Raw genomic sequence first — 27,849 nt, 5'->3', positions numbered from 1 at the left:
AGGAGAGGGAAAGACGAAAGGATGTGGGTTTTAAGGGAGAGGGTAAGGAGTCATTCCAATCCCAGGAGCGGAAAGACTTACCTTAGGGGGAAAAAAGGACAGATATACACTCGCACACACACCCATATCCAACTGCACTCGGGTCATGAGCACATTTTGTTTAAACAAAAAGAGAAAAATGTTATGAGAGATCGGAGTAAATGAACAGACAGAGAATAACAAAAAAGTATGAAAAATAGGGATAAGATGGAGGAGAAAAAATTACCTACTGGTATGTAACATTAGAAATAAACTTTTTTAATATAAAATGTATGTTATTTAATGTGCTACAGCCCAGGTCTGCACAGTTTTCATGAAGTTTTCAGTCAGAAACTTACATACTGATTACACTCCATTTATAATGAAAATTTGAATTCTGCAGCACATTTCCATATGCTTAATACATTCCTACATTTTTCTCAGTCTCTACACAATAAAATTACAAACTATAATACAAACGAATGATTCTTATATTTTTACTGTGTATATAATGTCAAGCTAATCTACTCTAAAAATCAGACTGTACAATGATTGTTTCTGGTTTTTAACATTCTCTTAAAATATTAAAAAAAAACATGAAACTATTGATCAAAATATTAGTTATTTCATTATGTGCCACAGTATTCAACATTCTGTCACTCTCTTTACAAATACCCATACTGAAAGAATGGCAACATTTTTATTACCACCTTTTAAAATACACAATTGTGCTTCATTAAAAACTAGAGACAATAGTTCTCATTTCTCTTAAATTCAATGAGACTATTCATCCTTATAAAGAAGAAAACAAGAGTTAAACATTTGGGAAATTCCACAGGTACATATAACTTTAATAAAGTAGCTGTTAAATTAGATATAACAAAAAAAAAAAAATATGTTGGTGGGCTGATATGAAGAAATAACAGCAAAAAAGGACCACTATGTACCACACATTTTTAATGGTTACAATAAAATAATGTCAACAATGATGGTAAATACCTTCCTTAAATCTCTTCTCCTTTGAAGTGCACATCTTTGTTTTTACTTTCTTATTGTCCTCATTACTGATGACCGGATATTATAGAGGTACTTTTCAATAGCAACCGGTCTTATGAATGAATTGATACACCTTTCAATTCTAGAAAAATACTGACACTGTGAACTAGCTCCATGAAAAAATGTTTTTTTGTCAGTTCAGTTATTGGAATTATGATGTATTACTCAGTAACAGTTATATACCATGTTTCTTGAGGGTTTCTGTGGTTGAATGTGGTCCCTTCTTTCTGCTGTTGTGGTTCACAATACGAATTATATACAAAGTAGTCAGTTCTATATTTCATTCACATAAGAATTTGTGTACACATATAAAGAATGTCAACTTTGTATGTCCCTTAATACAGCACAACTCAAGAGATGGAATTACAAAATCTATTTTCATCACTAAGAGTTCAGTTGTGCTGTGTACAGCAATATTTAAGTTTGAAGTTATAGAAAGCTCAAAAAAATTTGTAAATGGTTCTGAACATGTGCACAGGGAAGAAGTCGCATAGATAAATGTGTGCTCTTAAAGTTACTTTTCATCATTGGTCTCCACAGCCTTGATGAAGTATTACTTGATACTTCAGAAGAATCCTCAAAATTATTGCATTATGATATACTATTGCTCTTTGGAGAGTTTATAAACATGGAGTGATGAGAAACCCTCATGTATACTTCTATTTCTGTTTTCCATAATATGGTAATTGAACAGAACAAACATACTGAAGTCAATTACAACACATCAAAATTTTAGCAAATCACACAAGATCAAAGGCCATACTATTTGTGGACTCTAAAAACATACAGAACACATGACAATGTCAAAATCATAACATGAAAATCTTGTCTGAGAAATAGTTCATTGTGTACTCCCACTGGGGTACATAAATAACAGTCTGAGAATGCATGGAGCGGGCTTCCTAGCTTTTAAATATAGTCACTGCAATAATTTTTAATTTACTGCTAAAGGCTCAATTGAATCAACAGTACACGTCAAAACAATAATGATGACAATAATAATAATAATAATTAAACACCAACAACATTACCAATTCTTCAGTCCATAAACACTACATATTTTAAACCACTAACACTTACATGTGGCAACTCATTACTATAAAATACTTCATACGACACTGATTCATTAGAATGTTGGAAAACATCAATTAATCTACTGAGGCATATTAGATGTTCTTATCTCTAAAACATAGCCTAATTTTTGCATTTGTTCTGTGTGCAATTAAAATTAGATAAGTACTGAGAAATTTTATTGAATAATAGAACATAGATGAGAACTAGCATTTTAATACGTTCAAAAGACTGATAATTTATTTAAAGTTTTTTCTAATACTGTTTTTTATCCAGCACACCAATCTGTGCTTATTAGATGCATAATTTTTTTCTGAATTTTACAACGTGAACTGCATCTCAGATTGTATCTGTAGCTTCTGTAGAACCAGGTTGAAAACAGAAACCTTTAAGAATGAGGAATGAGCCAAGAATTTGTCAGAGAAGACCATGTTACTATATCACACTGTATATATTGCTCATAGAGCAAATTTAAATGTGATGTGTCAACAAATTAAGACAGATACACAAAAAAGTATTGAACTGGTTCACAAACCATTCTTTATTTACATTATTCTATATTATTAAAAGCTCACTTGTTTTAACAGAAGGTAAGTGTGTTATACTGCTTGCCTCCACCAATTCAGTCTTCTTTCAACAGTTCCAAGATCAGTAGAATAGAAAAATCTAAGTGTAAGAAATTATTGCTTGTAGATTGAACCATTTCTCTGACATCACACACTGGTAGGCCCCTGCAAATGCCTCTCACATTAAGCTGTTAAATAGAAGCCTAGCATCAAGACATCTAAGCTCTGTAAAGGGAATCATTCCTATCAATATGCCAACTTCTCATTTTATAATGCTGAAAAAACGATTGTTATTGCTATAATCATTATGAGATACCACTTTATAAACAGTTTGAGTAAGGCAATTTTTCTCCAGTAAATACTACAATTTACATAAGTGATTGGCTACCATCTTAGATCAAATACTCTTAGACCAAATTTCTGTACAGAATGACTTCACAAACAGAAGTACAATGTGTAAAATCAGCTGTGCTACTGCATGTCATCAATGAGAACTGACAATTCAAGGGCTTGAATTCGAGGGCTCATTACAAATGTAAGTGAAACCATGTATCAGCTTTTAGCACCAGGATATTATCTGTTTTTTGGAAAACAAGGAACAGCAGAATAAGTTTGTATGATTTTCTGATGCAAATATGGATCATATGTGGAAGAATATTTGCTACAAACTAACTTTGTGAATAACTGACCATTGTCTATGGTTGAAATTAAAATTTGAACCAAAACCATCACAGTATCACAATTATGTGTTTGTTTTCATTCTTAAGATTAGGTACGTGTCCTATTCTATGTGTAGCATCAGGACAGTTCAAATGAGTCATATTATCAGCACACTGCCTCTCCTTGCATTCATAACCAACATATGAATCATGATATTGCTGCTCTTCCAAAGCATCAACTCAATTGGTCAGATCAGGCTGAAACTATTGTGTAAAAACCCATTACGGGGCTTGAAATCAAATGTGGATTTTCTTCTATGGTGTAATTAACTACACAAAGTGCTAGAACTGTATGTTCTTACCAATGGTAGGCATACATCTGGGTTACATTCTGATCCATTTTATACAGTACAAAAATATTTAGTTAAAACAAAAAAATGTAAAAAATACAGTTCAAAATATTAATTACCATACAAAATATGTTTCATCACTACTAACTGATATAGTAACGAACAATAATATATGAGAACAAAAATAAGATCACTAATGTTATTATATTATACCTATGTAACACCAGTTATTTGATAGCTGTGGGTAGAAATTTACAGACTTGCCTCAAATATCGGTGATAATGGTATGCTTCAGGCTTGCATTCATTTCAGATTTTTTTTTTTTCATTGGGTTAACTACATATCAAATATACATAGGCTGTCAACTGTTATTTACTTATTCCAATGAAAGTCATTTTCCTCACAGCTGTATTTATTTTATTTTATTTTGATGTTTATCTCCTGCATGTAAAATCAATTTCAAAACAACATTGCCTCATGTTCAGGTATCTGTTAAGCATGCTTCCTTCATGAATGGAATGAGAGTTACAGTACTTATGGCATTCAGTTCATGAAGCAGACCAAATAGTTACCTGAAGTTGAAACAATATTGTCTTGAAATTGATTTTACATGCATGATATAAACATCAAAATAAAATAAAAATTACAGGTGTAAGGAAACTGACTTTCACCGGAATAAATCTCAAATTCTTTTATAAACAAAAACCTTAGGCTAGGATTTCATAGTAATTAAAAACCTGAACTTTTGAAAAGAGTGTAATGAAAGGAGGCAGCCTGAAGTTCCTTAAACAGTGCAGAGTTTGTCATCTGTAAGTGAAATACACCTACCACAAACATGAAAAAAATATTTTAATTGCTGAGAAGGGTCTGAAATGTCATTTCAGAAGTACCTAAAATAATTTGAGGGGTTAAAAAATGGGCTGGGAGCTCTTAAAAAGGGTTGCGAGAGGAAAAAACAGTTAACCTATTTTCATTGTTTCTTCTTTAAATAAAAATATTAACAAACAGAAACTTCCTATATTCTGTATGATATTAGTAATTTGATAAAGTAAGACATGACCCATTCAGAAACATTTTGCCTTTTAGTGCTACAGAACAAATGTACAAAGCAATTTACCAACAGCTATGTTCATAAATAAATAAATGACTACTACAACAAACTTGATGCAAATTTTGGCTTACAACTGTATTGTGCCTCATTTGGTTACAATTTTATGAATTTAAGTGGACTGAATGTTTTCAGTGATCTAAATAGAATAGCTACAATGAAACATAAATTTGTTTGCCAAGCAGCACATAGTTTTCAAATTAACACAGATACCAAAACAGTAACAAGTCTGCTACATACTCACCTATCATCGTGTGTGTTTGAGTTCAAACTATACATTATTCATCTATTGAGAAGGTGAAATGAAATATTTTATTGCTCCTCTAATAAGTTCCCTTCAGTATTTCATTAGCTAATTTACACTCAATGGTGATTTGTAATCAACAGGAAGATAAGAAAATTCTCAGTATTTGAAAATAAGTATTTTAGAAATATGAAGCAAAATATAAAGAAATATGTTTGAAACAGGTGCACATATGTGAAAAGAATCTGGAACCACTGCACTTAATTATGGAAATAATTCAAGCACAAAATTGTTTTCATAGGAAGATTAAAACCATCCAGGTTCACAAAGTTCATTTATTTTCAACCAGACATTGGACTCTAATTCCTGGATAATGTGCATCTGTGGCTCTGACAAGTAATTAGATCTAAATTATATATATGTAATGGAAGTTTTCATAACAATTCTTTTATAAATACAGCACTACATGTTGCAGTACTTAAGCAAAGGCCAGATGCAAATTCAGGATGTTTAATCACCACCAAACGGATGTAAATAGCAGCAGACTGAAAACTAGGTCAGAGGTAGTGATCTATATACATCTGAAACATATTCAGGAACTATTAAAGGAGTACGTGAAGTAACAAGGGTAATTTGTATTCAAACTGGAGTCTAGACACACTAATCTGGATTTTGAACAATGGAAAGTCAAGGCAAGAATATCAACAATATTTTGAAAAGGATAGATGGCTACTCATTGTAAAGATGACACATTGAGTTGCAGACAGGAACAATGGACTGTTACACATGGAGCTTTCTGCCAAAGCCTTTTCCAGAAAGGAAAACACAGACACACACATACACACACATGTGAGAGTGAATGTGGTTTCCTTAATGAAGAAGGCTTTGGCCAAAAGCTCCGTGTAACAGACTATTTGTTGTGTCTGTCTGCAACTGCACATGTCATCTTTACAGTGAGTAGCAATCTGTCCTTTTCATAACACTGTTAATTTAGATTTCACATTGTTTTCCAGTTTTAAGCCATGAAAATGTGGTGCGGTTCTTCATGACATCTTTTTGATATACAGTTCAAATCTATCCACAAGCATATAGAACAGATACATTCATACACAATTAACAAGCAAATGTGTTCATCCTAAACAATCTCTTTCTTATAAAAGAATCCTCATAAATTACACTAAAAAGTGCACAAGTGAATGGAAGGCGGGGTTAAGAAAAAGTGGAATTATTTCAAAGAAGAAACCTTGAGTTCTCATTTCTGGAGAGAGCCATTGTGTACTTATATTCACAGCTGTTCACTTTAACAGGCTCTTCATTATGTTTCAATGACCATCACTTTCTTTGACCTCTGTTTTCATTCATAATCAAGACATCTCATTATTATTCCATCACTGTGCACATTCTGCTCATATTATAGTAACTACACTTTGATCCTGTACTTCGTCTCCTTTTGTTACCATTTCTTCCAAAGGTCATAACAGTTACATCTTCTTTGCAATTGCTTCTGGTTAATGTATGCCATTTTTGCACAAATCTGTTTTCTGAGTATGTTTTTATCTTGTTCTGCAACAACTAATTATTTTTTTCTGCCATTGTCCCTCACTGATTTTCAACAGTGATTTCATTAAATTTATTTTATTTTTATGCCCTATATTTATCATTATACATTCATTCTTTCTATTCTTGTATCTCTTTGTCGCTGCATTTTTTCTTAGTAATCTTTTTCTCTTCAATCTTGTGTCAATGTGTTTGTTTTACATAACTATTTCATTCATTAATTACTCTGTTCCAAAGATCTCTGTTTTTAGGTTATTCAAATTTAAAATTCATACCCCCCCCCCCTCCCCCCTCTCTCATAGTAATGAAACTACCATTAAGAAAATTAGAGAGAGATTATAAATTATTGTGGCCTGAACACACATTTTTTACTCCAATTATTTGACATCTATTACCAATTAAGTTTGCATGTGTGTCACGTAACCGACACATGGCTTGATAGTAAAAAATACATGTCCTTTCAAAAATTTGCAATACTAGGGGAAAGATGTCACAATGACAACATGTGCCTTTGTATACATTTCTGTTCATATCTTCAACAATTTCAATTTCTCATTGCACACTCAGCTTGCACAGCTGCCAAACAATAATATTTGTGATGCTTTAAGCTTTCTTGGTGTGGAAATTATGACATACTCCTTTCTGGTGGAAAGTCCATGTTGTATTTTACTGTGAAACGGCAAGAAATGCACCAGTGAATCTGTTTAGATGTGAGGTTAATACTCACAAAAACACATTCAGGTGTGTATTTGGTGTCATTTCAAAAAAAAAAAAAAAATATTGTGGTTCTTGGCAAGTAAAATCCAAAGCTAAGCAAATGACTGATAACTGCATCAAATACTCGTGTAGTAGTACCCATCTAAATTAACTCTACTCTTGAGCAACGAGGAAAATTTTATTCTTCTTCTCTGTTGTTATGTAATAGCCATTCCATTTCTGCTTGCAACATTTGAAGAAATATTGGTATCATAATTTCAAATGGTCTAGTTTGGGACAGAACATTTTTTTTTTCAGAATTATCAAATACACACTCTGATAATGGAATATGTGTGAATACTACACCAGAAATTACTTCTCGAGTATTCATCTCCCCAGTCTTTTCCAACTTATACCTTTGTGAATAGGTTTCAACTGAAATATGAATCAGATACAAGCCATTTGGAAAGTTGTACATACAGATCATGTAATTATTTCATTGCAACTGGTCATTTTTCTGTCATCTTTGGTGTGATGTAGGTAACAGCTGGGTGCCACGGGCATCTTCATGTTTCCTAAGCATAGCATTAAGCTACTGACATTAATCAGAGACTTATTACAATCTATTGTGGTGGCGCTGTGTGGTTTATGGGTGATCATGTTATCAGTGGTGATGGTATCACAGGAACGATAAGTGCCTGGAAGCAGTAACTCACAAGTAGTAATGAGTAAATGTTGCTGACAGATCTGAGTAGATCCCACTGCCATAAATTTATTGGAAATTAAAATTAAGCTTAGCAAATATTATGGAATAATGGACACCATAGAAACACACACTATACCATTGTATTCTGTCTGAAACTTCCAATAGCCGTGTGGTAAGGAGGAGATAGTTGCATTTACACTGAGATGTGTCAAATGGCTCTCGGCACTATGGGACTTAACTTCTGAGGTCATCAGTCCCCTAGAACTTAGAAATACCTAAACCTAACTAACCTAAGGACATCACACACATCCATGCCCAAGGCAGCATTCGAACCTGCAACCGTAGCAGTCGCGCAGTTCCAGACTGTAGCGCCTAGAACCGCTCGGCCACCCCGGCTGGCAGAGATGTGTCAGACATGAAGGAAAATATAAGGACAAATAGACAAAGTGAAGAAAAGTTGGTAAGGTGTTGTTGCTTGAGAGTATTTCTAAGTATGGATATAGGACAATTATTTGTGCTGGCTTTGATTTAAATACCCAGTTATCTGCAAACTTCAAACTGTATGTAAATAGTCTTCTTATTCATTTGTATTAAAATTACTGAAATAACAAGACCACAGGTCACCGTATGTGCAATACCATTGTCACTGAATTAAAACATCTCAAGCCAGACATAATAAAATTGTGTGTCTGCGATCACGTTTCAGAACCAATCATACCAGAAAAGCCATTTCTGCTCTGGGAATGGGGAGGATTTCTCTCGATCATCATACTAATACCTTTACTTTGCAAAGAGTGTTTTATGTGTCTAGTACCAAATTGTTTAGCACAGAAGACAGCAGCGAGTGTGTGCCAAATGAAATTATTTTTCAATTCTCGGTGGTAACAAAACGAAAAAAGAAGAGGGTTAAATCTTGAATGGCTCATAATCCACTCTTCTTGGAAAGCATCAAGAGAGTCACGAGGCTTATCATCATCATAATCATCACTGTCATCTGACACTTGCAACATTAACAAAAGTTTCTTGATCTTCACTTCTTAAAACACTACAAGAAAATTAGGATTTAGCATGAGACACCATCACACTGTGAGATAATCTGGAAATATATACTACTCTCTTTCCTTCCCCAACTATAAGTAGACAATGGCACATGTGAGAACAATTATTCTGTTTTTGTACTAGTATTAATAGATATCTCTGGCTATACACTGCGCAAGATGGCACAGTAGTTAGTACACAGGATGCACATTCAGGGAGAATGGGATTCAAATCTCCAGTCTGTCATGGTGATTTAGATTTATTGTGGTTTCACTAAATCAGTTAAGGGAAAAGCTCATATGGTTCCTTCAACAAGAACTAGTTAAATTCCTTCGCCATGCTTGCACTATTGTAGCTTGTTCCTTCTAATGACTTCATTACTGATATGATGTTAAACTTTACTTTTCCGTCTTCTTTATATGGCCAAACATTCTTTACTTTCCTTTTAATATTAATTAATGGTCAGCCCAAGGACTTAGCATTAGTGTCACCATCTCATAATTATAATGGTTGAGTGACAGCATCTTTTTGGACTTTATATCTTCATTTTGCAATAATTTTATTTCTTTCAGTTCCTAAAGCACAAAATTTATAGTATTAATAACAAATACAGATCTATAAGTTAAGAGATCAGATTACATATATTTGCATAGCTATTTTCAGTGCAATTTTTGGAGTGATTCCAGGTAACAAAGAAATGTGACATACATTACAAGCAGCTGGTGTTTATTTAAAAGAAAAAACTGATTGTAAACTATTGTATTTTGATCAGTGCATTTGCCATTTACAGTGTACAAAATCTCTCTCCAAATTGCCAACATGACAATGCACTCCAAAGTGCACAGTGGTTATTTTTTCAAAATATTCTGGCATGAATAAATCTATAGGCAACCACAAACATTTTATTGATCACTTGAAAATGTATATACAGAAAAGGAGGGGAAAGTTACTAAGAAAGTTTACTGTTTCAAAATTAACCAAGAAATAACACAGATAAGAGAACTTCCTGCATTCATTCCTGTGATTTCGATGTAAGTTTACATAATGAGCATAAACTAAGTTACATATTTTGGGGAACTCTTAAAACTAGTACTGTACCATCACGTATAGGAAATATATATGATATATTTCACAACTGATTTATTTTGCTTCAGGAGCATACAATACTGTATTGTTCGTTGCATTTGCCAATCTCCTAAAGAAGTTTCTTGAAATACTGTACACAGTAAAGAGCAAGTTTGTTCCTCTAACAATGGCAGTGAATGCAGGAGTTACTTGTTATCTGTATCAATATACTGAAATAACTTGAGATGAAGATCTTTCTAAGAGAGTCAAACTGCCTGGGATGAGCACAATCTGAATAACATGGTTTCAGCAGTGGAGATGGTCCTTGTTTACCTCACTCAGCTATGACAACTGGCTCATAAAAAAAAAAAAAAACAAAAAAAAAAAAAAAACTCAAGTTTCTTTCAGTTGTAACTTCACTATGAAATAACATATGCTATTGAACACTATAACAAATACTGTGAATGTTCATCATGCTGATATGCAAGAGAGCATAACCACAGTATGTAATATTCAACAGCTCAAAATGTCTAAAACCAATGTTTGTGACACTTAATATCAAAATCATACCTTTTTCTAGATACAGATTTCAAATATAAATCACAAAACACACACATTTACTTATTTTTCTCTCATCCTGATAGTTTGATGGGCATGTGCCTTTTATTGTACCCAAATCTGACAGAGAACAATATTATGCACTAATGAGTTTATTTCGTATTTTCACCATAGTTCTGTTGAAAATTTTCTCTAATGAAGGCTTAATTATTTTGAAATTACATCAGCTAACACTGCCATATAATGATTTTGTACAAAAGTTTTTTTTCCTCAAAAACACTCTGAATCTTCACAAACAATTTAACAAAATATTAAAACAGTCTTTGTACTTTTTTTTATATATCATTTGTATTTTTTACAATACAAACAAGACACAAAAATTATTTTTCTTTGACAACAGTTATTTTTCCAAAGATTAAATGAAAGGTCTGAGATTTATATTCCATACTTATTTCTGAAATGATAAACAGAGTCTTCTCCATATGATAAAAACAGTATGAAGGGAAACATTTCCCTAGTAATGAAAAAGATAATGATTAAACTGTGTGGTCAATTCCAGATTACCAGAGGCTGAAATATTTTCCTCATATTTAAATTACTTCATATTACAACTTAAATAACATTTTAAAGAGTGCTCAAGCTTCTTACTGCAAAATTACATGTCACCCATCTAGATGTTATTCTACAACTGCTTATGGAAATACCTAATTAAATTCAATACTGAAGTGTGTGTGTTAAGAAGCAAATGCTAACACTACTTAAGTCAAGGTAAAATTGGCAAAGGATGATCAATAATGGACAGATAATCTTGTACTTTCCCCATTACAGTTTCTTCACGTGAGCCTAGTTTGAAGGAAAATGACAACTAAAATAACATTTTCTCCCCATAAATCTCATAAAACACACAACCATCCAACACACTAAGTAAAATCTGTGATGATAATTTCTTTTTACGTGTAAACCTCAAATTAAGTAATGGTTGCATTCATGGCTGACATACATAATATTTTCGACTATTAAATAAGCCTTCACAAAAGCTGTCATATTGCATTTCTCTGTGTGGTTCTGACCACAACAATTTACCAGTTTTGACAAACACTTACATCAAAGATAAATACAAACAGGAAACACAAAATTTTTCAAAAAAAAAAAAAAAATTGGTTTTGAACACCAGAAACATGTACACATCAAATGAACTGACAACAAGGACATACATCTTTCACAGCTTGTACACATCATAAAACAACTCTGTTCACACTAAGATAGTTTCATTTTCTGAAACAAGGTCATCACAAATAGGAAAAGTAAACATTTGGACTGAACACCAAATTAACAGATACTTCTTCGTATCCTTGTGACTACACAAGTTTTACCTTCCTGATAAAAGTGTCTGCAATTCTTATAAAAGGAATTTTAAAAAAATCACATATATTTGTGCTTCCATTTGTAAAATAGTGAACCAATTCAGGTTAAAAATTAAATAACAAAATAAAAGCAATTAAAATTTGTTTCTTTTAAAATAATGCTTATTTCTTTTGGACTAAAAATATCATTCAAAAGAATGTGAATCACTTAAAAAACTGGCAGTTTCAGCAAAAGGACTTACTATTGCCACACACTGTTTCACTTCATTAAAACAACTGATAACAAACACTGTAGGTTTTCCAAAAACCACTAGTCCAATAAAAACAAAGTAACATGTAAAATCCCACTTGTTATAAAACATGGAGTGGAAACAGTATTTCAATCGTGATTTTCACTGTGATACTATGCTATTATCTGTAAAGATAAAACACATTATATTTTAAAATGAATATGGAACTAAAACTAAAAATCTAATATTCTACATTTAAAACTGCGTTGCTTCCGGACATTGCTCATTCAGCCAACAATACTTTTTTTACAAATACTTATAATGACAGAGCAAGAAACAGGATTGCTACAATAAATAGCATACATAATTATATGAAATTGTACTACAATTTGGACAGATGTAGAAACAATATAAACTAAAAGCACATTTTAACTTACATTTTGTATACACATAAAATAAAAATATAAACAACAAATAATATAGAAGTCATTTATTATAAAAATGATAGATCCTAATCAGGTGGTAAATAACTAAATAATTTGAACTTCTCTCTGATGTGCGGCCGGACATCTTCTCTCTGCAACAAGAAAGGTCCATCAGTTTTAAGACATAAACAAGCATAAAGTTTTGATAACTGACTTTGTTTCTGTTTGAGATAACGCATTATTATAAATAAACTACCCACAAATGTTTCCCCCACTTCCGAGAGTTGGGTGCATGGAAATTGCCTGAATTCACTAGACAAACAATAGCAACAACAAAGCTATTATAGTTAACAGTAAATTACATTATTCCTTCCCATTGATTACAGCATGCTTAGGCCATTGGCATGATATACACAACATTTTTGAAGATTTGCTGGTCTGATCAGTACCATCCTCTCAGACGATCTCCCTTGTTTTTTATTTATTTATTTACACGTCACGTTCCGTAAGACTAAATTGAGGAACATGTCAGTACATGAAATTACAACATAAAAGTAATAACAGATAAAAGTAAGTCGTTTATGAACCAAAAAAAAGTCAATCCATAAGTTCCAAGTAAACGCAATTAACAATACAAGAATCAGCTTAATTTTTCAAGGAACTCCTCGACAGAATAGAAGGAGTGACCCATGAGGAAACTCTTTGAAAGTGCATAGATAACTGCTAAGATTTTTGAATTCGAGTAGTAGCTTACTGAAAATGGATGCAGCAGTATATTGCATACCTTTCTGCACAAGAGTTAATGAAGTCCAATCCAAATGCAGGTTTGATTTCTGCTGAGTATTAACCGAGAGAAAGCTGCTTACTCTTGGGAATAAGTTAATATTGTTAACAAGAAATGACAGTATAGAATGTATATATTGCAGGCCAATGTCAAAATACCCAGACTTGTGAACAGGGTTCGACAAGAGGTTTGTGAACTTAAACCACTTATTGCCCGAACTGCACAGCTCTGAGCCAAAAATATTCTTTTAGAATGGGAAGAGTTACCCCAAAATATAATACCATATGACATAAGCAAATGAAAATATGCAAAGTAGACCAATTTTCATGCTGAATGACCACTCACCTCAGATACCGTTTGTATAGTAAAAATTGCAGCATTAAGTCTTTGAACAAGATCCTGAACATGGGCTTTCCATGACAGTTTACTATCTACCTGAACACCCAGAAATTTAAGCTGCTCAGTTTCACTAATCATATGCCTATTCTGTTAAATTAAAACATCAGGTCTGATTTGATCCATTACACATGGTTTTTGAAAGCCTGCAACTGTAGAAACAATAGGTTTGTTTATCAATAAATAAATCTTCTGCTACCAGTCACGATTTTTCTTTATTTTACTTTTCGCACGACGCATTTCAAGAAATAATTCCCATTTTCAAGTGCACCGCACATACTGACAACATCAAAAGAAATGGCTTAATACACACAAAAAATGCACTAGCAAAAGGGAATTATTTCTTGAAACGTGTCATGCGAAAAGTAAAATAAAGAAAAATCGTGACTGGTAGCAGAAGATTTATTTATTAATAAACAAACCTATATATTAAAACGTCAGGTTTTGTTGAACTGTGTGTTAGAAACTGTAAAAACTGAGTCTTACTGTGATTCAGCGTTAGTTTATTTTATACAAGCCATGAACTTCGGTCATGAACTGGTCTATTTGAAACCGAGCCAATGTTGCACACAACATCCTTTACTACCAAGCTAGTGTCATCAGCAAACATAAATATTTTAGAGTTACCTGTAATACCATAGGGCATATCATTTATATAAATAAGGAACAGTTGTGGCCCCAACACCGATCCCTGGGACACCCCATACTTGACTGTACCCCACTCAGACCCAACATCACAGCCATTCTCAACATTGTGAATAATGACATTTTGTTGTCTGTTGCTAAAGTAAGAGGTGAACAAATTGTGAGGTATTCCCTATATTCTGTAATGGTCCAACTTCTGGAGCAATATTCTGTGATCAACACAATCAAACGCCTTAGTTAAATCAAAAAATATGCCTAGTGTTCGAAACCTTTTATTTAACCCATGCAGCACATCACAGAGAAAAGAAAATATAGCATTTTCAATTGTTAAATGACTTCTAAAGCCGAACTGTACATTTGATAGCAAATAATGTGATATAAAATGATCAATTATCCTTACCTACACAGCCTTTTCAATAACTGTAGCAAACGCTGATGGCATAGAAATAGGTCAAAATTGTCTACATTATCCGTTTCTCACTTTTTATAAAGTGGCTTTACTACTGAGTACTTTAATTGTTCAGGAAACTGACTATTCCTAAAGGTAAAATCACAAATATGACTAAATACAGGGCTAACATGTGCAGCACAGTACTTTAATATTCTGCATTTGTTCTTCAGCAGAGCAAAGTACGGGTTTCTGTGGTGCCAGCCTGCACATTTCAAAAGCCTCCAAGTATCAGCAATCGAAGTTCATGTCTGGAGATATCCTGTAAAAATCAACTCCCTGGTGTTAAGTTCCGTAACTCACTTGCCACTCCAGGTGCTATCTATTGGCATTTTGCAAACTGGACAGGTTAAAATGTCCAATATAATCTGCTTCCTGTTGGGAAATATTGTAACTTTGTGTGTGCAGAACTGGACTTTCAAGGTCCTTTGTTCGGACAGGTACTGCTGAACATCCATTGATAGCAGATGCTACTAGGTAGCTTGGAGACAATGATGCGAGCAGTTGCACATCTTGACCAGCAAAAGGGCCACAGCTTGCAGGCAACTTCTAATGTATTACTGAATATCACTTTGTGCTCTTGTAAGGTAGTACAGAATGAAGTATTTTCACATAAAGTTTGTGTTCCGTCTTATCATTGGGGATTGGAAATAAGGGGAAGGCAGTGAGTCCTCCCGTACTACACACTCCGGACTGAAATTTTCCAATGCAGGACCAGAGAGCTGCAAGTGAATTACATATATTTTTTGGTCCTCCAGGCTGGATACAATGAGCATGCGGAATAGTTACATTAGTTATATTCATGCATGTGTTTGTTCCAGAATTTGCAAACATTTAAAAAACTGCAAGAAACTAACCACATGAAAGTTGTACACATTCTCAGTTTCATCAGTAAGCACTAAGCAGTGTTCCAAGGGCTGTTTGGGCTTGATAACAACAGCCGTAACAACAGTGTTTTCAGAGACATTTTCCACCAATGGTTAATGTGCAAACCAATGTGCATTAACCAATGGTTAATGCAAACTACAGGGAGTTCAGACACTGACAGCACCAACCAGCTGAAACTTTGCGCCATTGGAGACTGCAGCCCCAGGCACATTAGTTGCTAGTATGTGAGGCACCCTTGCTGTTTCAGTTCACACTGACTGCAACCTGATAAGTGCAACTCTTGGCTTTTTCTTTCCATCTGCCTACTTCTGAAATGGATTTTTCTGATAGAATGCAATTAGTCAAACAGAGAGAAGTTGCAAAGACTGCTGTAACACACTTAGATATTTTTTTGGAGACTGCAAATAACTGATAAAATCAAAATTAAGCTGACTGAAGCAGATTCAGACTGATTTTGAGTCATCTCAAGGTCGGATGGAAATTGAAAATGAATCTGCGGAAGGATGGGCAGAATTTGAGGATTCCTGTGACTTCACTGAATTCGCTATCAATGGTTTAATGAAGAGGCATGCTCAACCTATGGAACTGACTCTGTCATGCAGTTTTAGTACTTTGAAACTACCTGCTATTAACTTACCAAATTCCAAAGGGGACTACCTTAAGTGGTCGTTGTATAGAAATGACTTTCTCAGTCTGACAATTCAATTGATGATGTGCTGAATTTCACTACTTTAATTCCACTTTACCAGGTGAAGCAAGGTAGCTCTTTAAACATATATCTGTCACATCAGGAAATGTAATGATTGTTTTGGAGCTTATCTTGCAAAGGTATGAAAACTCAAATACAATTGCAGCCAGAAATGCAAAGGCTTTGTTGCTTTTACCTCCAGTCAGCCATGGCACAACAACTGATTACAGGCAATTAATTAATCATGTGTGTGGCCAATTGAGGGCATTAGAGGCTCTTAAACCTGACACACCACTAGATGATGTCATTCTTTTAGAAGTGATCCTGGCTGGTCTGCAACCCACAGACCATCATGAGTGGGAGGTACAAATGTCTGAGTGAATGTTTATCACTTTAAATCAGTTGTTGAAGTTTTTGGAAACAGAATGTCAAGCTCTTAAATTTGTACAACTCAAAAACAGCACTTCAGAAGATTTGCAAGACAGTTATAATACCATAAATCAAACAAAATGTGTTGCAGAAAGCACATCTGGCTTACACTGATAGAAAAGAAAACTGCAAATTTTGTAATCAATATCACCCTGTCACCAAAAGCAAGGGGGCATCACAATCCTGGTACCAACAATTGGCAGGTGTTTATCATGAAAAATAAACTTTGTTTTTTTGGGCATCTGCCCTGATTATTTTGCTAATATGTGCAAGGCTCCCACTTGTAAGATTTGTAATGGAAGGCACAATACACTGCACTACAGGTCAGCTGACTCCAAGAGTAGCCATATTGATGACTCTAGAAGCTGCTCTTTGTCCCAGCAGATAACTAAGGGGAGACTGCATGGCAACTGTAATGCACTGTTGGCAGCAGCTGTTGTCAGTATAAAAGACATCATGGTTAGACAGCAATCTTGTGGGGCACTACTAGACAGTGTGAGCCAACAGTACTTTATATCCAAGGGCAGGGCAAATAAACTTAATTTGAAACTAAGAAAACAGTCATTCCTGGTGAAAAGTATAAAAAACAGCTTTGCCACTTCTGTGTCACATACTTATAAGGTCAATGTGTCTTCCAAGCTTAATTGTTCTCACAATACAATCACTTGTGCTGTTCTGGACAGTGTCAACAGTGAGTTGCCATCTAGTTACATAGACACAAAAGGTTGGAACATTCCATTTGGTCTGCTTCTTGCTGATCCAGACTTCTGTAAGCCTGGTCCAATAGACATGGTTCTGGGGGTCGACGTTTTCTTTGATATCATAGGCAAGGAAAGTTTAGAGAAGAATCATCCCACAGTAATTAACACAAAATGTGGTTGGGTTTTGTCAGGTGGAGTTCCTCCAACTGCATACAAGACTGTGTACAGGAAAAATAAACCATGTGGGGCACACATTCAGCAACATACTGCTCATGATGGAAATCAGATATTTGTAGACCAGTTTGGTGTATCACAACAAGCCTCTTGACAACTGGAAAGACCGAGATTTAATGTAGAACCCTTTCTGTGCCTATTCTAAACTCCCTATCCCTAAGATTCCCACCAACAGGTTGCACACAGATGATAGCTGGTGCAACTAATGACTCAATCTTTGGAAGAAGTGGTCCACTGAGTACTTGCATAAGCTGCAGAAATGCAGTTAACTGACATCGGAAGGAGCATGGCGCACCAAGATTGGAAATTAGTTGGTGGTCAACAAGGATAACTTGCTCCTTTGGTGTGGAGGCTGGGTGCCATCGAGCAGCTGTTTTCTGGTCCTAATAAGCATGTGCATGTAGTGATGGTGAAATATGGCAACGAGTAACTTAAAAAGACTGTTAGTGAAACTGGGTTCATTGCCTAAAAGGTGAATCAGTGATGTGTTCCCTCTCATTTGTTATGTGGTGGTACATGATGAAAGCACATCACCAAATTGCTATTTATAGGAAAGAATCATTGCACACAATCTCAGCTTGGGAACCTGTGTATATTTTCTTGTGGATTGACTGTTGTCCATACTGGTTTCTTAAGTTTCATATGCAGTGTGACAATAATATTTTTGTTGCTTTTGTGTCCTACATGTTAGTACTTTACATGTCTCTTATGGAGTATGAAAGTAATTTTTTTTTTTTTTTTTTGTCTTACATGTTATTACCATTCATGTTTCATATGCATCATCACAGTCACATTTTGTTGGTTTTGCACAGCCTAAATTTTAGTTTATTTCATTTTTATATGCTCAGGTATTGTGTCTAACTATATTTTTATTGTTTTTCTTGTTTGTAAATGACATTTTCATTTTGTTGCTTGTTAAATTTATGTTTATCTTGTATGATGAGAAGACTCATTTTAGAGTGGAAGTATGCTGAGTTCCTTAAACCACTCAATCACAGTCCTGGCCTTGTAACATGGTGCATTATCTTAATGAAAAATTCCACTGCCATCAGGAAACATGATCGTCATGAAGGGGTGTATGTGGTCCATGAAGGGGTGTATGTGGTCTACAAGCAGTATACAATATTCCTTGACTATTATGGTACCTTGCACAAGCTCCACTGGACCCATGGATGTCCACATGAATTTTCTCCAGAGCATAATGGAGCTGCTGCCAGCTTGTCTCCATCCCACAGTACAGGTGTCAAGGAGTTGTTATCTTGTAAGACAATGGGTTTGCGCACTTCAATGGACATGATGGGGAAGGTATCAGGATTCTTCAGACCACGCAATGCTCTTCCACTGTACTAACATCCAGTGCCAATGGTCATGTGTCCATTTCAGTCATAGTTGCTAATGTCATGGTGTTAACATTGGCACATGCATGGGTCCTCAGCTGCAGAGGCCCATCATTAGGAGTGTTCAGTGCACTGTGTGTTCAGACACACTCGTACTCTGCCCAGCATGTAAGTCTGACATTAGTTCCACCACAGTTCACCACCTGTCTTGTTTTACCAGTATGTCCAACCGACAATGTCCGACATCTGTAATGAGGGGTGGCCACCCAAGCCCATCATGTCTGGACTTGGTTTCACCTGGTTTCGCTACACGTTGAAAGATTCACCACAGCAATCCTCAAACACCTGGCAAGTCGTGCAGTATCCAAAATGCTTGTGCTGAGCCTCTGGGCCATTGCAACCTGCCCTCGGTCAAACTCAGATAGATGGTGTGCCTTTGCCATTTCACAAATGGACAGCACGCTCACTGATACTACACGCATTGTGCGTATGTCTGATTAGTAGTGATTTCCTCATCAGGTGACCCTGTTATCACGTGGATGGGTTTATATAAATAAAAGGTCAGTGGTCAGAATGATCTGGCTGATCAGTGTATATAAAGCATATATTTTATGTCACTTAGGTGGGCAAGACTGTTATAAAATGCAAATCAGAATTATATTTATCCAACCCATGACTGTTGCAATATAAACAGACAGATGAATTCACTGCAAAGCAACTGCTAATAACACTTCAAAGAAGTGTTGCTATTGTCTCATATCAAATTACTGCTGAGACAAGGAGCATGGATATATATCTAGTACATACACCAAAAAGCCTAGTACTTCGAAACAGTATGCATGATGAGAATATGACAAATATATGTCAAAACAGAACATACTGCCACAAAAAAAGTTTTCTCGAGTCTGCACATGGAAGGAATGCAAATTTATATATGCAGCACAAATTGGAAAAAGTAAACCATTTCATATACGTACAGTCCTGAATGTCCATTTTATGTCAAAGAATCAATGGACGCAAAGTTCACTTATATGTTCCCTGAAATGAGAATTTGGCATGCACTGGTTAAGTCAGAAACAACCTGGTGACTTTCTAAGACACCTGAACAGTCTCCATGCCAACATAAAATTTACAATGGAGGTAGAAAAGAGGCAATAGCTATCCATTGTAGATGTGCTGATCATGAGGATGGTGAAAACCTGGGGCACAGCATGTATCAAAAACCGACACACACAGACCGATACCTGCAAAAACTGTCAAAACATCACCCAAGCCAGAAAAGAGGCACGATTAATATGCTCGTAACATGAGCAAGATGAATATGTGAGTTGCAGAACCTCAGATGCAAGCAGCAACACCCAGAAAGTGTTCTGAGAAGTATTGGGTACTCCACCAGTTGCAAAGGGAGTGTCACAGAATCAAACAGTTGGCGAAGTGATACATCAGAACAAGAAATGTCGGGTATGGCCTTCTGGCAAACTTTACCACAGTGATGGACAGAATCAGCTGCATATTGAGTAACTTGGAAGTAGATACCATCAGAGTAGTGAAGCAACTTAAATCACTTAATAAAAGCAAGTCTTCTGGTCCAGACTGTATACCAATTAGGTTCCTTTCAAAGTACACCAATTCAATAGCTTCATACTTAACGATCGTATAGAACTGCTCACTCGGTGAAAGATTCGTACCCACAGACTGGAAAGTTGCACAGATCACACCAGTGTTCAAGAAAGGCAATAGGAGTAATACACTAAATTACAGGGCCATATAATTAACATTGATATGTAGCAGGATTTTGGAACATTTATTGTGTTCAAACATTATGAAATACCTCAAAGACAGTCTATTGACAGACAGTCAACACAGATTTAGAAAACATCATTCTTGTGAAACACAACTAGCTCTTTACTCACATGAAGTGCTGAGTGCTATTGACAAAGGATTTCAAATTCTGTATTTCTAGATTTCCAGAAGGCTTTTGGCACTGTACCTCACAAGCTGCTTGTAATCAAATTGTGTGCTTATCGGCTCAGTTCGTAGTAACTGATAGACAGTCATCGAGTAAAATACAAGTTATTTCTGGCATTCCCCAAGGTAGTGTTATAGGCCCTCTGCTATTTCTTATCTATATATAAACAATTTTGGAAACAATCTGAGCAGCCGTCTTATTGCAAAACGATTTAGAAAAGACATCTGTATGGTGTAAAAATTGTCAATTGACCCTAAATAATGAAAAATAGTGAGACACCCACATGAGTGCTAAAAGGAATCCATTAAACTTCGGTTACACAATAAATCAATGAAATCTAAAGACCATAAATTCAACAAAATATGTAGGAATTACAATAACGAACAACTTAAATTTGAAAGAACACAGAAAATGTTGCACGGAAGGCAAAGTAGAGACTGTGATTTATTGTCAGAACACTCAGAAGATGTAACAGATGTACTAAAGAGACTGCCAACATTACGGTTTTGGATCACTGCTGCACTGTGTGGAAGCCTTACCAAATAAGGACTGATAGAGTAGAGCAGCATATTTTGTATTATCATGAAATAGGGGAGAACGAGTCACAGACATGATTCAGAATTTAGGATGGACATTATTAAAACAAAGGTGTTTCTCGTTGCAGCAGGATCTTCTCACTAAATTTCAATCGCAAACTTTCTCCTCTGAATGCAAAAATATTTTGTTGATATCAATATACATACCGAGAAATGACCATCATCATAAAATAATGGAAATCAGAGCTCCACAAAAAGATAGAGGTGTTCCGTTTTTTCCACATGCTGATCAAGAGTGCAGAACTCTGCCAGGCATTTAAGTGTGATTTGCAGAGTACCCATGTAGATGTAGACTGTGAAAACACAGCATAATGATTGTTTCTAAGCTATCAAGGAAGATTGAAGAGTGTCTCAAATTGGCGAAGGAAAAAAGGGACCTATCTGCAATGTTGGGAACATTCTGCATATCATGCACATGTAGATAAGTCTATGTTGGAATGACCAATGATCAATCAACACCAGATCACTGAACGTAAGTGGCATTGCAGATTGGGGGAGGTGGAGAAATCAACCATGGCAGAGCGCATGCTGTGTGAGACTGACCACATAGTAGAATTCGCTGACACTGAAGTTCTTGCTGAAGAGAATTGCTATCACAACCACCTGATCAGGAAAGCTATAGAAACACAAAAATATGACAACAGCTTCAATAAGAAAGAAGAAAACCTCAAGGTGAACAGATCCTAGATCCATATCCTGCAGCAAACAACTGTTGAATGTAGCAAGGGGAAAACCACAGTGGCAATGACCATGGAAAGGCCCTTGGGCATTTGTACACCAGGTACATAATTATAATCTGGGGCCACAAACTTAACTCCAGTCCACAATCAGCAATGGAGGGTGAAGCTCTGACAATGCCAGCCACTCGAGCTTCCAAAATGTCAGGGAAATCGTCAAACAATCATCAGCCAAAGAACCCAAGACAGAGGCCAACAGGCAATTTGGCAATATGAACACTGTGCAGGGAGACAAAAAAAATATAGTACGCAAGTCCTAGAATTGATAGCATTCAATGTCTGTAAATTTACAGGCAAGAATTTAATAAAAATCAAACAATTTAATGACTAATATATAAATTCATTCCTAATTATGCTTCTCCACCCACATCATTAAACTACTATGCCAGAAAGGTGTACCATTTAACGATCTAAAAAACTTATGAAGCCATTACTTTCTGTTCATTGTTTAGTGCAGTTTAATGCAGGTTATCCATATGCAAATGCAACAGAAGCATATTTTCAGGGCAGTCCTTTCTTATTACAAGCCTAGTGCTAACTGCCTTACAGTCTTCGCATTCATATAATTGTGGTGAACGTAGCAAAACTATTCATAAATTGCAAACGAGTCTCTTCCCATCATTACTCAATCAAGATCTGGTCAATAAATTTATGGTGTGGAATTGTTCATTGTCACCTACCACAGATAACAATGCCCAGACTGGCTTGGTATAGTTCCAATCATTAGGCTCAACATTAGCAGTGTCAGATCCTGTTAGTAAAAAGTAACAGTACAATTCATTTGTGCTCCAGCATTAAATATGCTATCGCCAATGCACTGTTACATTTACAACTGAACTGAGATAAAACATCTGATGCCACAAAAACATTTGTTTTCAATTGGGAATCATTCAGTGCTCACAGTTTTGATAATTTTCCTACTGATGCCACTTGAGACATTCAAGAACTGGATCCAATGCCCAGAAAAATCTACATATACATACATTCCTTGTGACTATCAGTGAAGTAACAGGAGCAACAACCAAAGGTAATTACTTTTTTTAATACACAATACCAGTTATTGTTTCAACAAATTGTCATGCTTTTACAGGCACACAGAGAATTTCCAAGTGATTATTCCACCTGCACTCAAATGCCCACGTGAAATGATAATTCTGTCAAAACTGATGGAGCATCACTTACAAGATGCAATTACCCTTTCCACATGGTTAACTGAATTCTATTAGAAGTTATGTGTATAGCAATGACACTGTGATGTCTACACAAATGCTATAAACCTCATAATCAAGAGTTTGCCTACTGCCTATGTCATCAGTAGCTTGTGAATGGATTCTCGTGGGCAATTTTTTGACTTCATGTGGAAAATTTTTAAGGGTGCATATTCCAATTTTTCAATGTAATTAAAGTGATCTCCATGGAAATACTACCCTACAGAATAATAGCAAATATTATTGCTTTCATGAGACTTCAGTGTCCCATCATAACCAATAACAGTTCATTAGTCAGACAGAGATTCTCCAGCTTCTTTAGGCTCATAATGGACGAACCCCAGTCTCCATCCAGTGTTCAAATGGAGTAGTGGTTTATAAATAATGATGCAAGGGCACCTGTACAAACAGTGGCAATGATACATTGATTGACTTCTCTTCAGGAAACAGAAAACCTGGATGCAAAGCACACATAATAAAATACATGTATTGTGTGTGTTAAAATCCATTTATTATGTGGCATAGTCATGCATGGGTGATACTTTTGTATTATGAAATGCCCTGAATTTTGCAGTCCAACTGACCAATATCAACACGCTACAATTTAAGCAGAACTATAAGCACCAGAGTGTGAAACATCACTATTTATACTTTTGTGGCCACTACTTACAGGCCTAGAGGAAATTTTTCCATACATACACCAGCTTTTATTTGGAATGCACTATGTGTTATCGAGTGTTGAAACCTGATACAACACTGAGGTCTTGTATAACTTAGATGTGACTATTGATGATGTGTGATGATGATGTTTGGTTTGTGGGGCGCTCAACTGCGTGGTTATCAGCGCCCGTACAATTACCCAATCTTTGCTCAGTCCAATTTCGCCACTTTCCTGGATGATGATGAAATGATGAGGACAACACAAACACCCAGTCATCTCGAGGCAGGTGAAAATCCCCGACCCCGCCGGGAATCGAACCCGGGACCCCGTGCTCGGGAAGCGAGAACGCTACCGCGAGACCACGAGCGGCGGACGATGTGACTATTATTTTGATGAAAAACATCATAATCATATTCCACCTTCTCATCTTTCTTACATTTTTACAAATAGTATGTGACAGGACTTGAAATTTCAATAAAGGATTTACTTACAATCCTCTGGTAATGTGCTTCCTTTTTATACTGGTAAGTTCCAATGGAGTATCCACCTAGGTAGCCACATCCATTAGCATTTTGATTTCAGGATTTGGGGAGATGCACTGACCCTGATTGAATGTACCCAGTGGATTAACAAGGAGGGTTGGTGTGTTGGTCAGTCTAGATGTGACTTTTTGGTGATTTCACACCTCCCACTATGTGAATACTGGGCAGGTACCCATGTCCACTTCAATTATATGATTCACAAACATTTAAAAATGTTTGCACACTTTCACAACGAAGACAATTGCGGGTACACAAATTCTGTCCCAAGCCAGATGGGGGGGGGGGGGGGGGGGGGGGGCAAAAGGAAGGGCATTTGGTCACCCTCTACCACTAATATTGCCAAATCCAATAATTAACATGCTGATCCTGTGAAGATATGGGACAAAAGCCAGGCAAAAGAAAAATAAATTCCAGTGAATCGGCAGAAATGGCCTACATACACTACCACAATTAGTTATAGAGTTATTATACAACCAATATGTATTGTGTTTGACATACTGAACAATCTACTCTAACTTGCCAGTTTGTTTATTCCAATGGCAATAAAAACATTTACTGCACTTATCCAATGAATTACTGGAATTATTATTATTTTACTTCTACTTACCATATGAACCAGTTTTTCCAAGAATGGCAAAAGTTTCATAAGCTCTGTATCTGTTCGATCAACAAACCAGCTTTCTATTGGTATACCATTCTCCAACTGGAACAAAAATCATTTCATATTGGTACCATGTAGTGACTTGGGGAAAAGAGGTCAGTAAATTACAAAGGGCAATCAAAAAGTTTCTGTTTGAAGGCCTTAAGAGTCCAGAATTGGTACACCACTCAGGCAAAATCCCCATGAGCATTGAAGCAATCACCTCATGATGCATCAGCTTGAAGGTACCCACCATTTGATAAAACACTGTGTCTTGCTGCGTGAAGAAAACTGTAACCACCTACTGCACATCCTCACCTGACACAAATCATCAACCCTTCAAGGCCTTTTTTATAGGACGAAATGTACGATAATTCCACAGGGAGAGATCAGGACTATGGGGTGGATGTTTGACTGTCTCCTACTTGTATTTGTGTAACTTCTGGCTGGCCTCTCAGATCGACAGACGTCTTGTGTCGAATTGGGACCAGCTCATAACTTGGCAAACCATTCCACAATGGTGCCTTTTGACAGACATGCTGCCCCATACACATCCTTCATTCTCAGATGGAGTCTACCATAGTTTGTTCTTTGAAAGCCAAGAAAAGAGTAAAATCATGTTGGCACTGTCTGGATGGGTTACAAAAAGATTCATGCCACACTAATTCCTTGCCTACATGCTGATGCTTACAAATCCGCATCAGAGCCACAACACATTGTATATATGCTGCAGCAACACCATCAAATGAAAAGAGTCCTTATATCTGTGCAAATAAATACGCTATCAGAAGAAAAAGAAGAAGAAGAGAGAAACTCTAAAGGAAGGGTGAGAAAAAGCATATAGATACACAGAACAAAAAAGTAAATAAACAGCACACAAAAAAACATGTGGCTCAGCTGAAAGAGCTCACCAAATATTATTCAGTTCTTTCTGCTTTTCTTACTTGTCCTCTAGTTTACTGTTTCTCATTTTATTCTGTTACTTAACATAAATCTTGTTCCTCTTCCTGATAATCAATCAGTGACAGATACGCAATTAGTAGACACGATTTGTACAGTTACATTCTAAGATTTTTGGATCTAAAAATTTATGTCATGGGATGCCATTGCATAGTTCTGAGATTCAATATATTTCTGTGTAAAATTTAAAGAAAAACTGTAATGAAACTTTCTGACAGATTAAAACTGTGTGTCGGGCCGAGACTCTAACTCGGAACCTTTAAAGGCAAAGGTCCCAAGTTCGAGTCTCGGTCCGGCACACAGTTTTAATCTGCCAGGAAGTTTCATATCAGTGCACACTCTGCTGCAGAGTGAAAATCTCATTCTAAAAACTGTAATGCTGTTACCAAAATTCCAACAAATTTTATGGCTTTGTTTTTGGCATACATAATGGTGAAAACAGAAGTACTAAATAAGAGCCGGTCACTGTGGCTGAGGGGTTCTAGGCACTTTTGTCCGGAACCACACTGCCGCTACAGTTGCAGGTTTGAATCCTGCCTTAGGTTAGTTAGGTTTAAGTAGTTCTAAGTCTAGGAGACTGATGACCTCAGATGTTAAGTCCCATAGTACTTAGAGCCATTTGAACTAAATAAGATGGTTTGTGTCTAGTATCCAAGAACCCAGTGATGTTGATGCAGAATTGCAGGAGGAAAAACTTTCCTAATTATCACTATCCAGAATTCATCTACCTTGCTTCCATTTTCTTAATTTTCACATTTCTGAACTCACTGTCTTGTTTTCTCTTTTCTCTGCTGTTCTTCTTTACCCTCAAATGTTTCCTTGAAGCTTTCTAAGTTCTTTCTAGAGCTTTCTCACTGATAAAAAATTTATTACTGTTACACACAAAACAAACTTTGGTTTTGTCTCTACTGCACCTTGGCCGCTACTTCCATTTCTGAGTCTTCTATAACTCAGTGTTACAGGCCAAAAGTTGCAAAATATCTCATCAGCACTAATGATAAATAGCAGCACAAAGATGTCTGGCACAAATTAAAAAAATTTTTGATGTTTTAGAAGCTCTTCACCTTTAAATTGATTTGTTATCTACAATTATCAACGGCTGAAGTCATCAAACTTAAACACGTAACTACTTCACCATTAATTCTGGATACTCTGAAATGAAACAATTAACAGTAACTACTGGTAAAACTGGTTACACTTACAGCTCTGGCTAGTATACAAATGTAAAACATGCCTTCTACACTCCTGGAAATAGAAAACAGAACACATTGACAC

General features: G+C 35.8%; 1 protein-coding gene across 4 annotated transcripts in view; it reads right to left on the bottom strand.

The window, feature by feature from the left end:
- Nucleotides 1-9,679: 9,679 nt before the first annotated feature.
- Nucleotides 9,680-27,849, bottom strand: part of LOC126183645 (uncharacterized) — a 285,471-nt gene continuing 267,301 nt past the window's right edge. For all 4 annotated transcript variants that reach the window (XM_049925787.1, XM_049925786.1, XM_049925788.1 and 1 more), the window contains 2 exons: nt 25,582-25,677; nt 9,680-12,863 (listed from right to left, as the gene is read on the bottom strand). In XM_049925787.1, the coding sequence (XP_049781744.1) occupies nt 12,798-12,863; nt 25,582-25,677 (162 nt within the window). In that variant the 3' untranslated portion in view covers nt 9,680-12,797. The remainder of the gene's footprint in view (nt 12,864-25,581; nt 25,678-27,849) is intronic.

This window comes from Schistocerca cancellata, chromosome 4 (genome assembly GCF_023864275.1).
Source record: "Schistocerca cancellata isolate TAMUIC-IGC-003103 chromosome 4, iqSchCanc2.1, whole genome shotgun sequence".
Taxonomy (NCBI): Eukaryota; Metazoa; Arthropoda; class Insecta; order Orthoptera; family Acrididae; genus Schistocerca; species Schistocerca cancellata.
The sequence above is the reverse complement of the archived record's forward strand: the minus strand, read 5'-3'. Positions and strand labels throughout refer to the sequence as shown.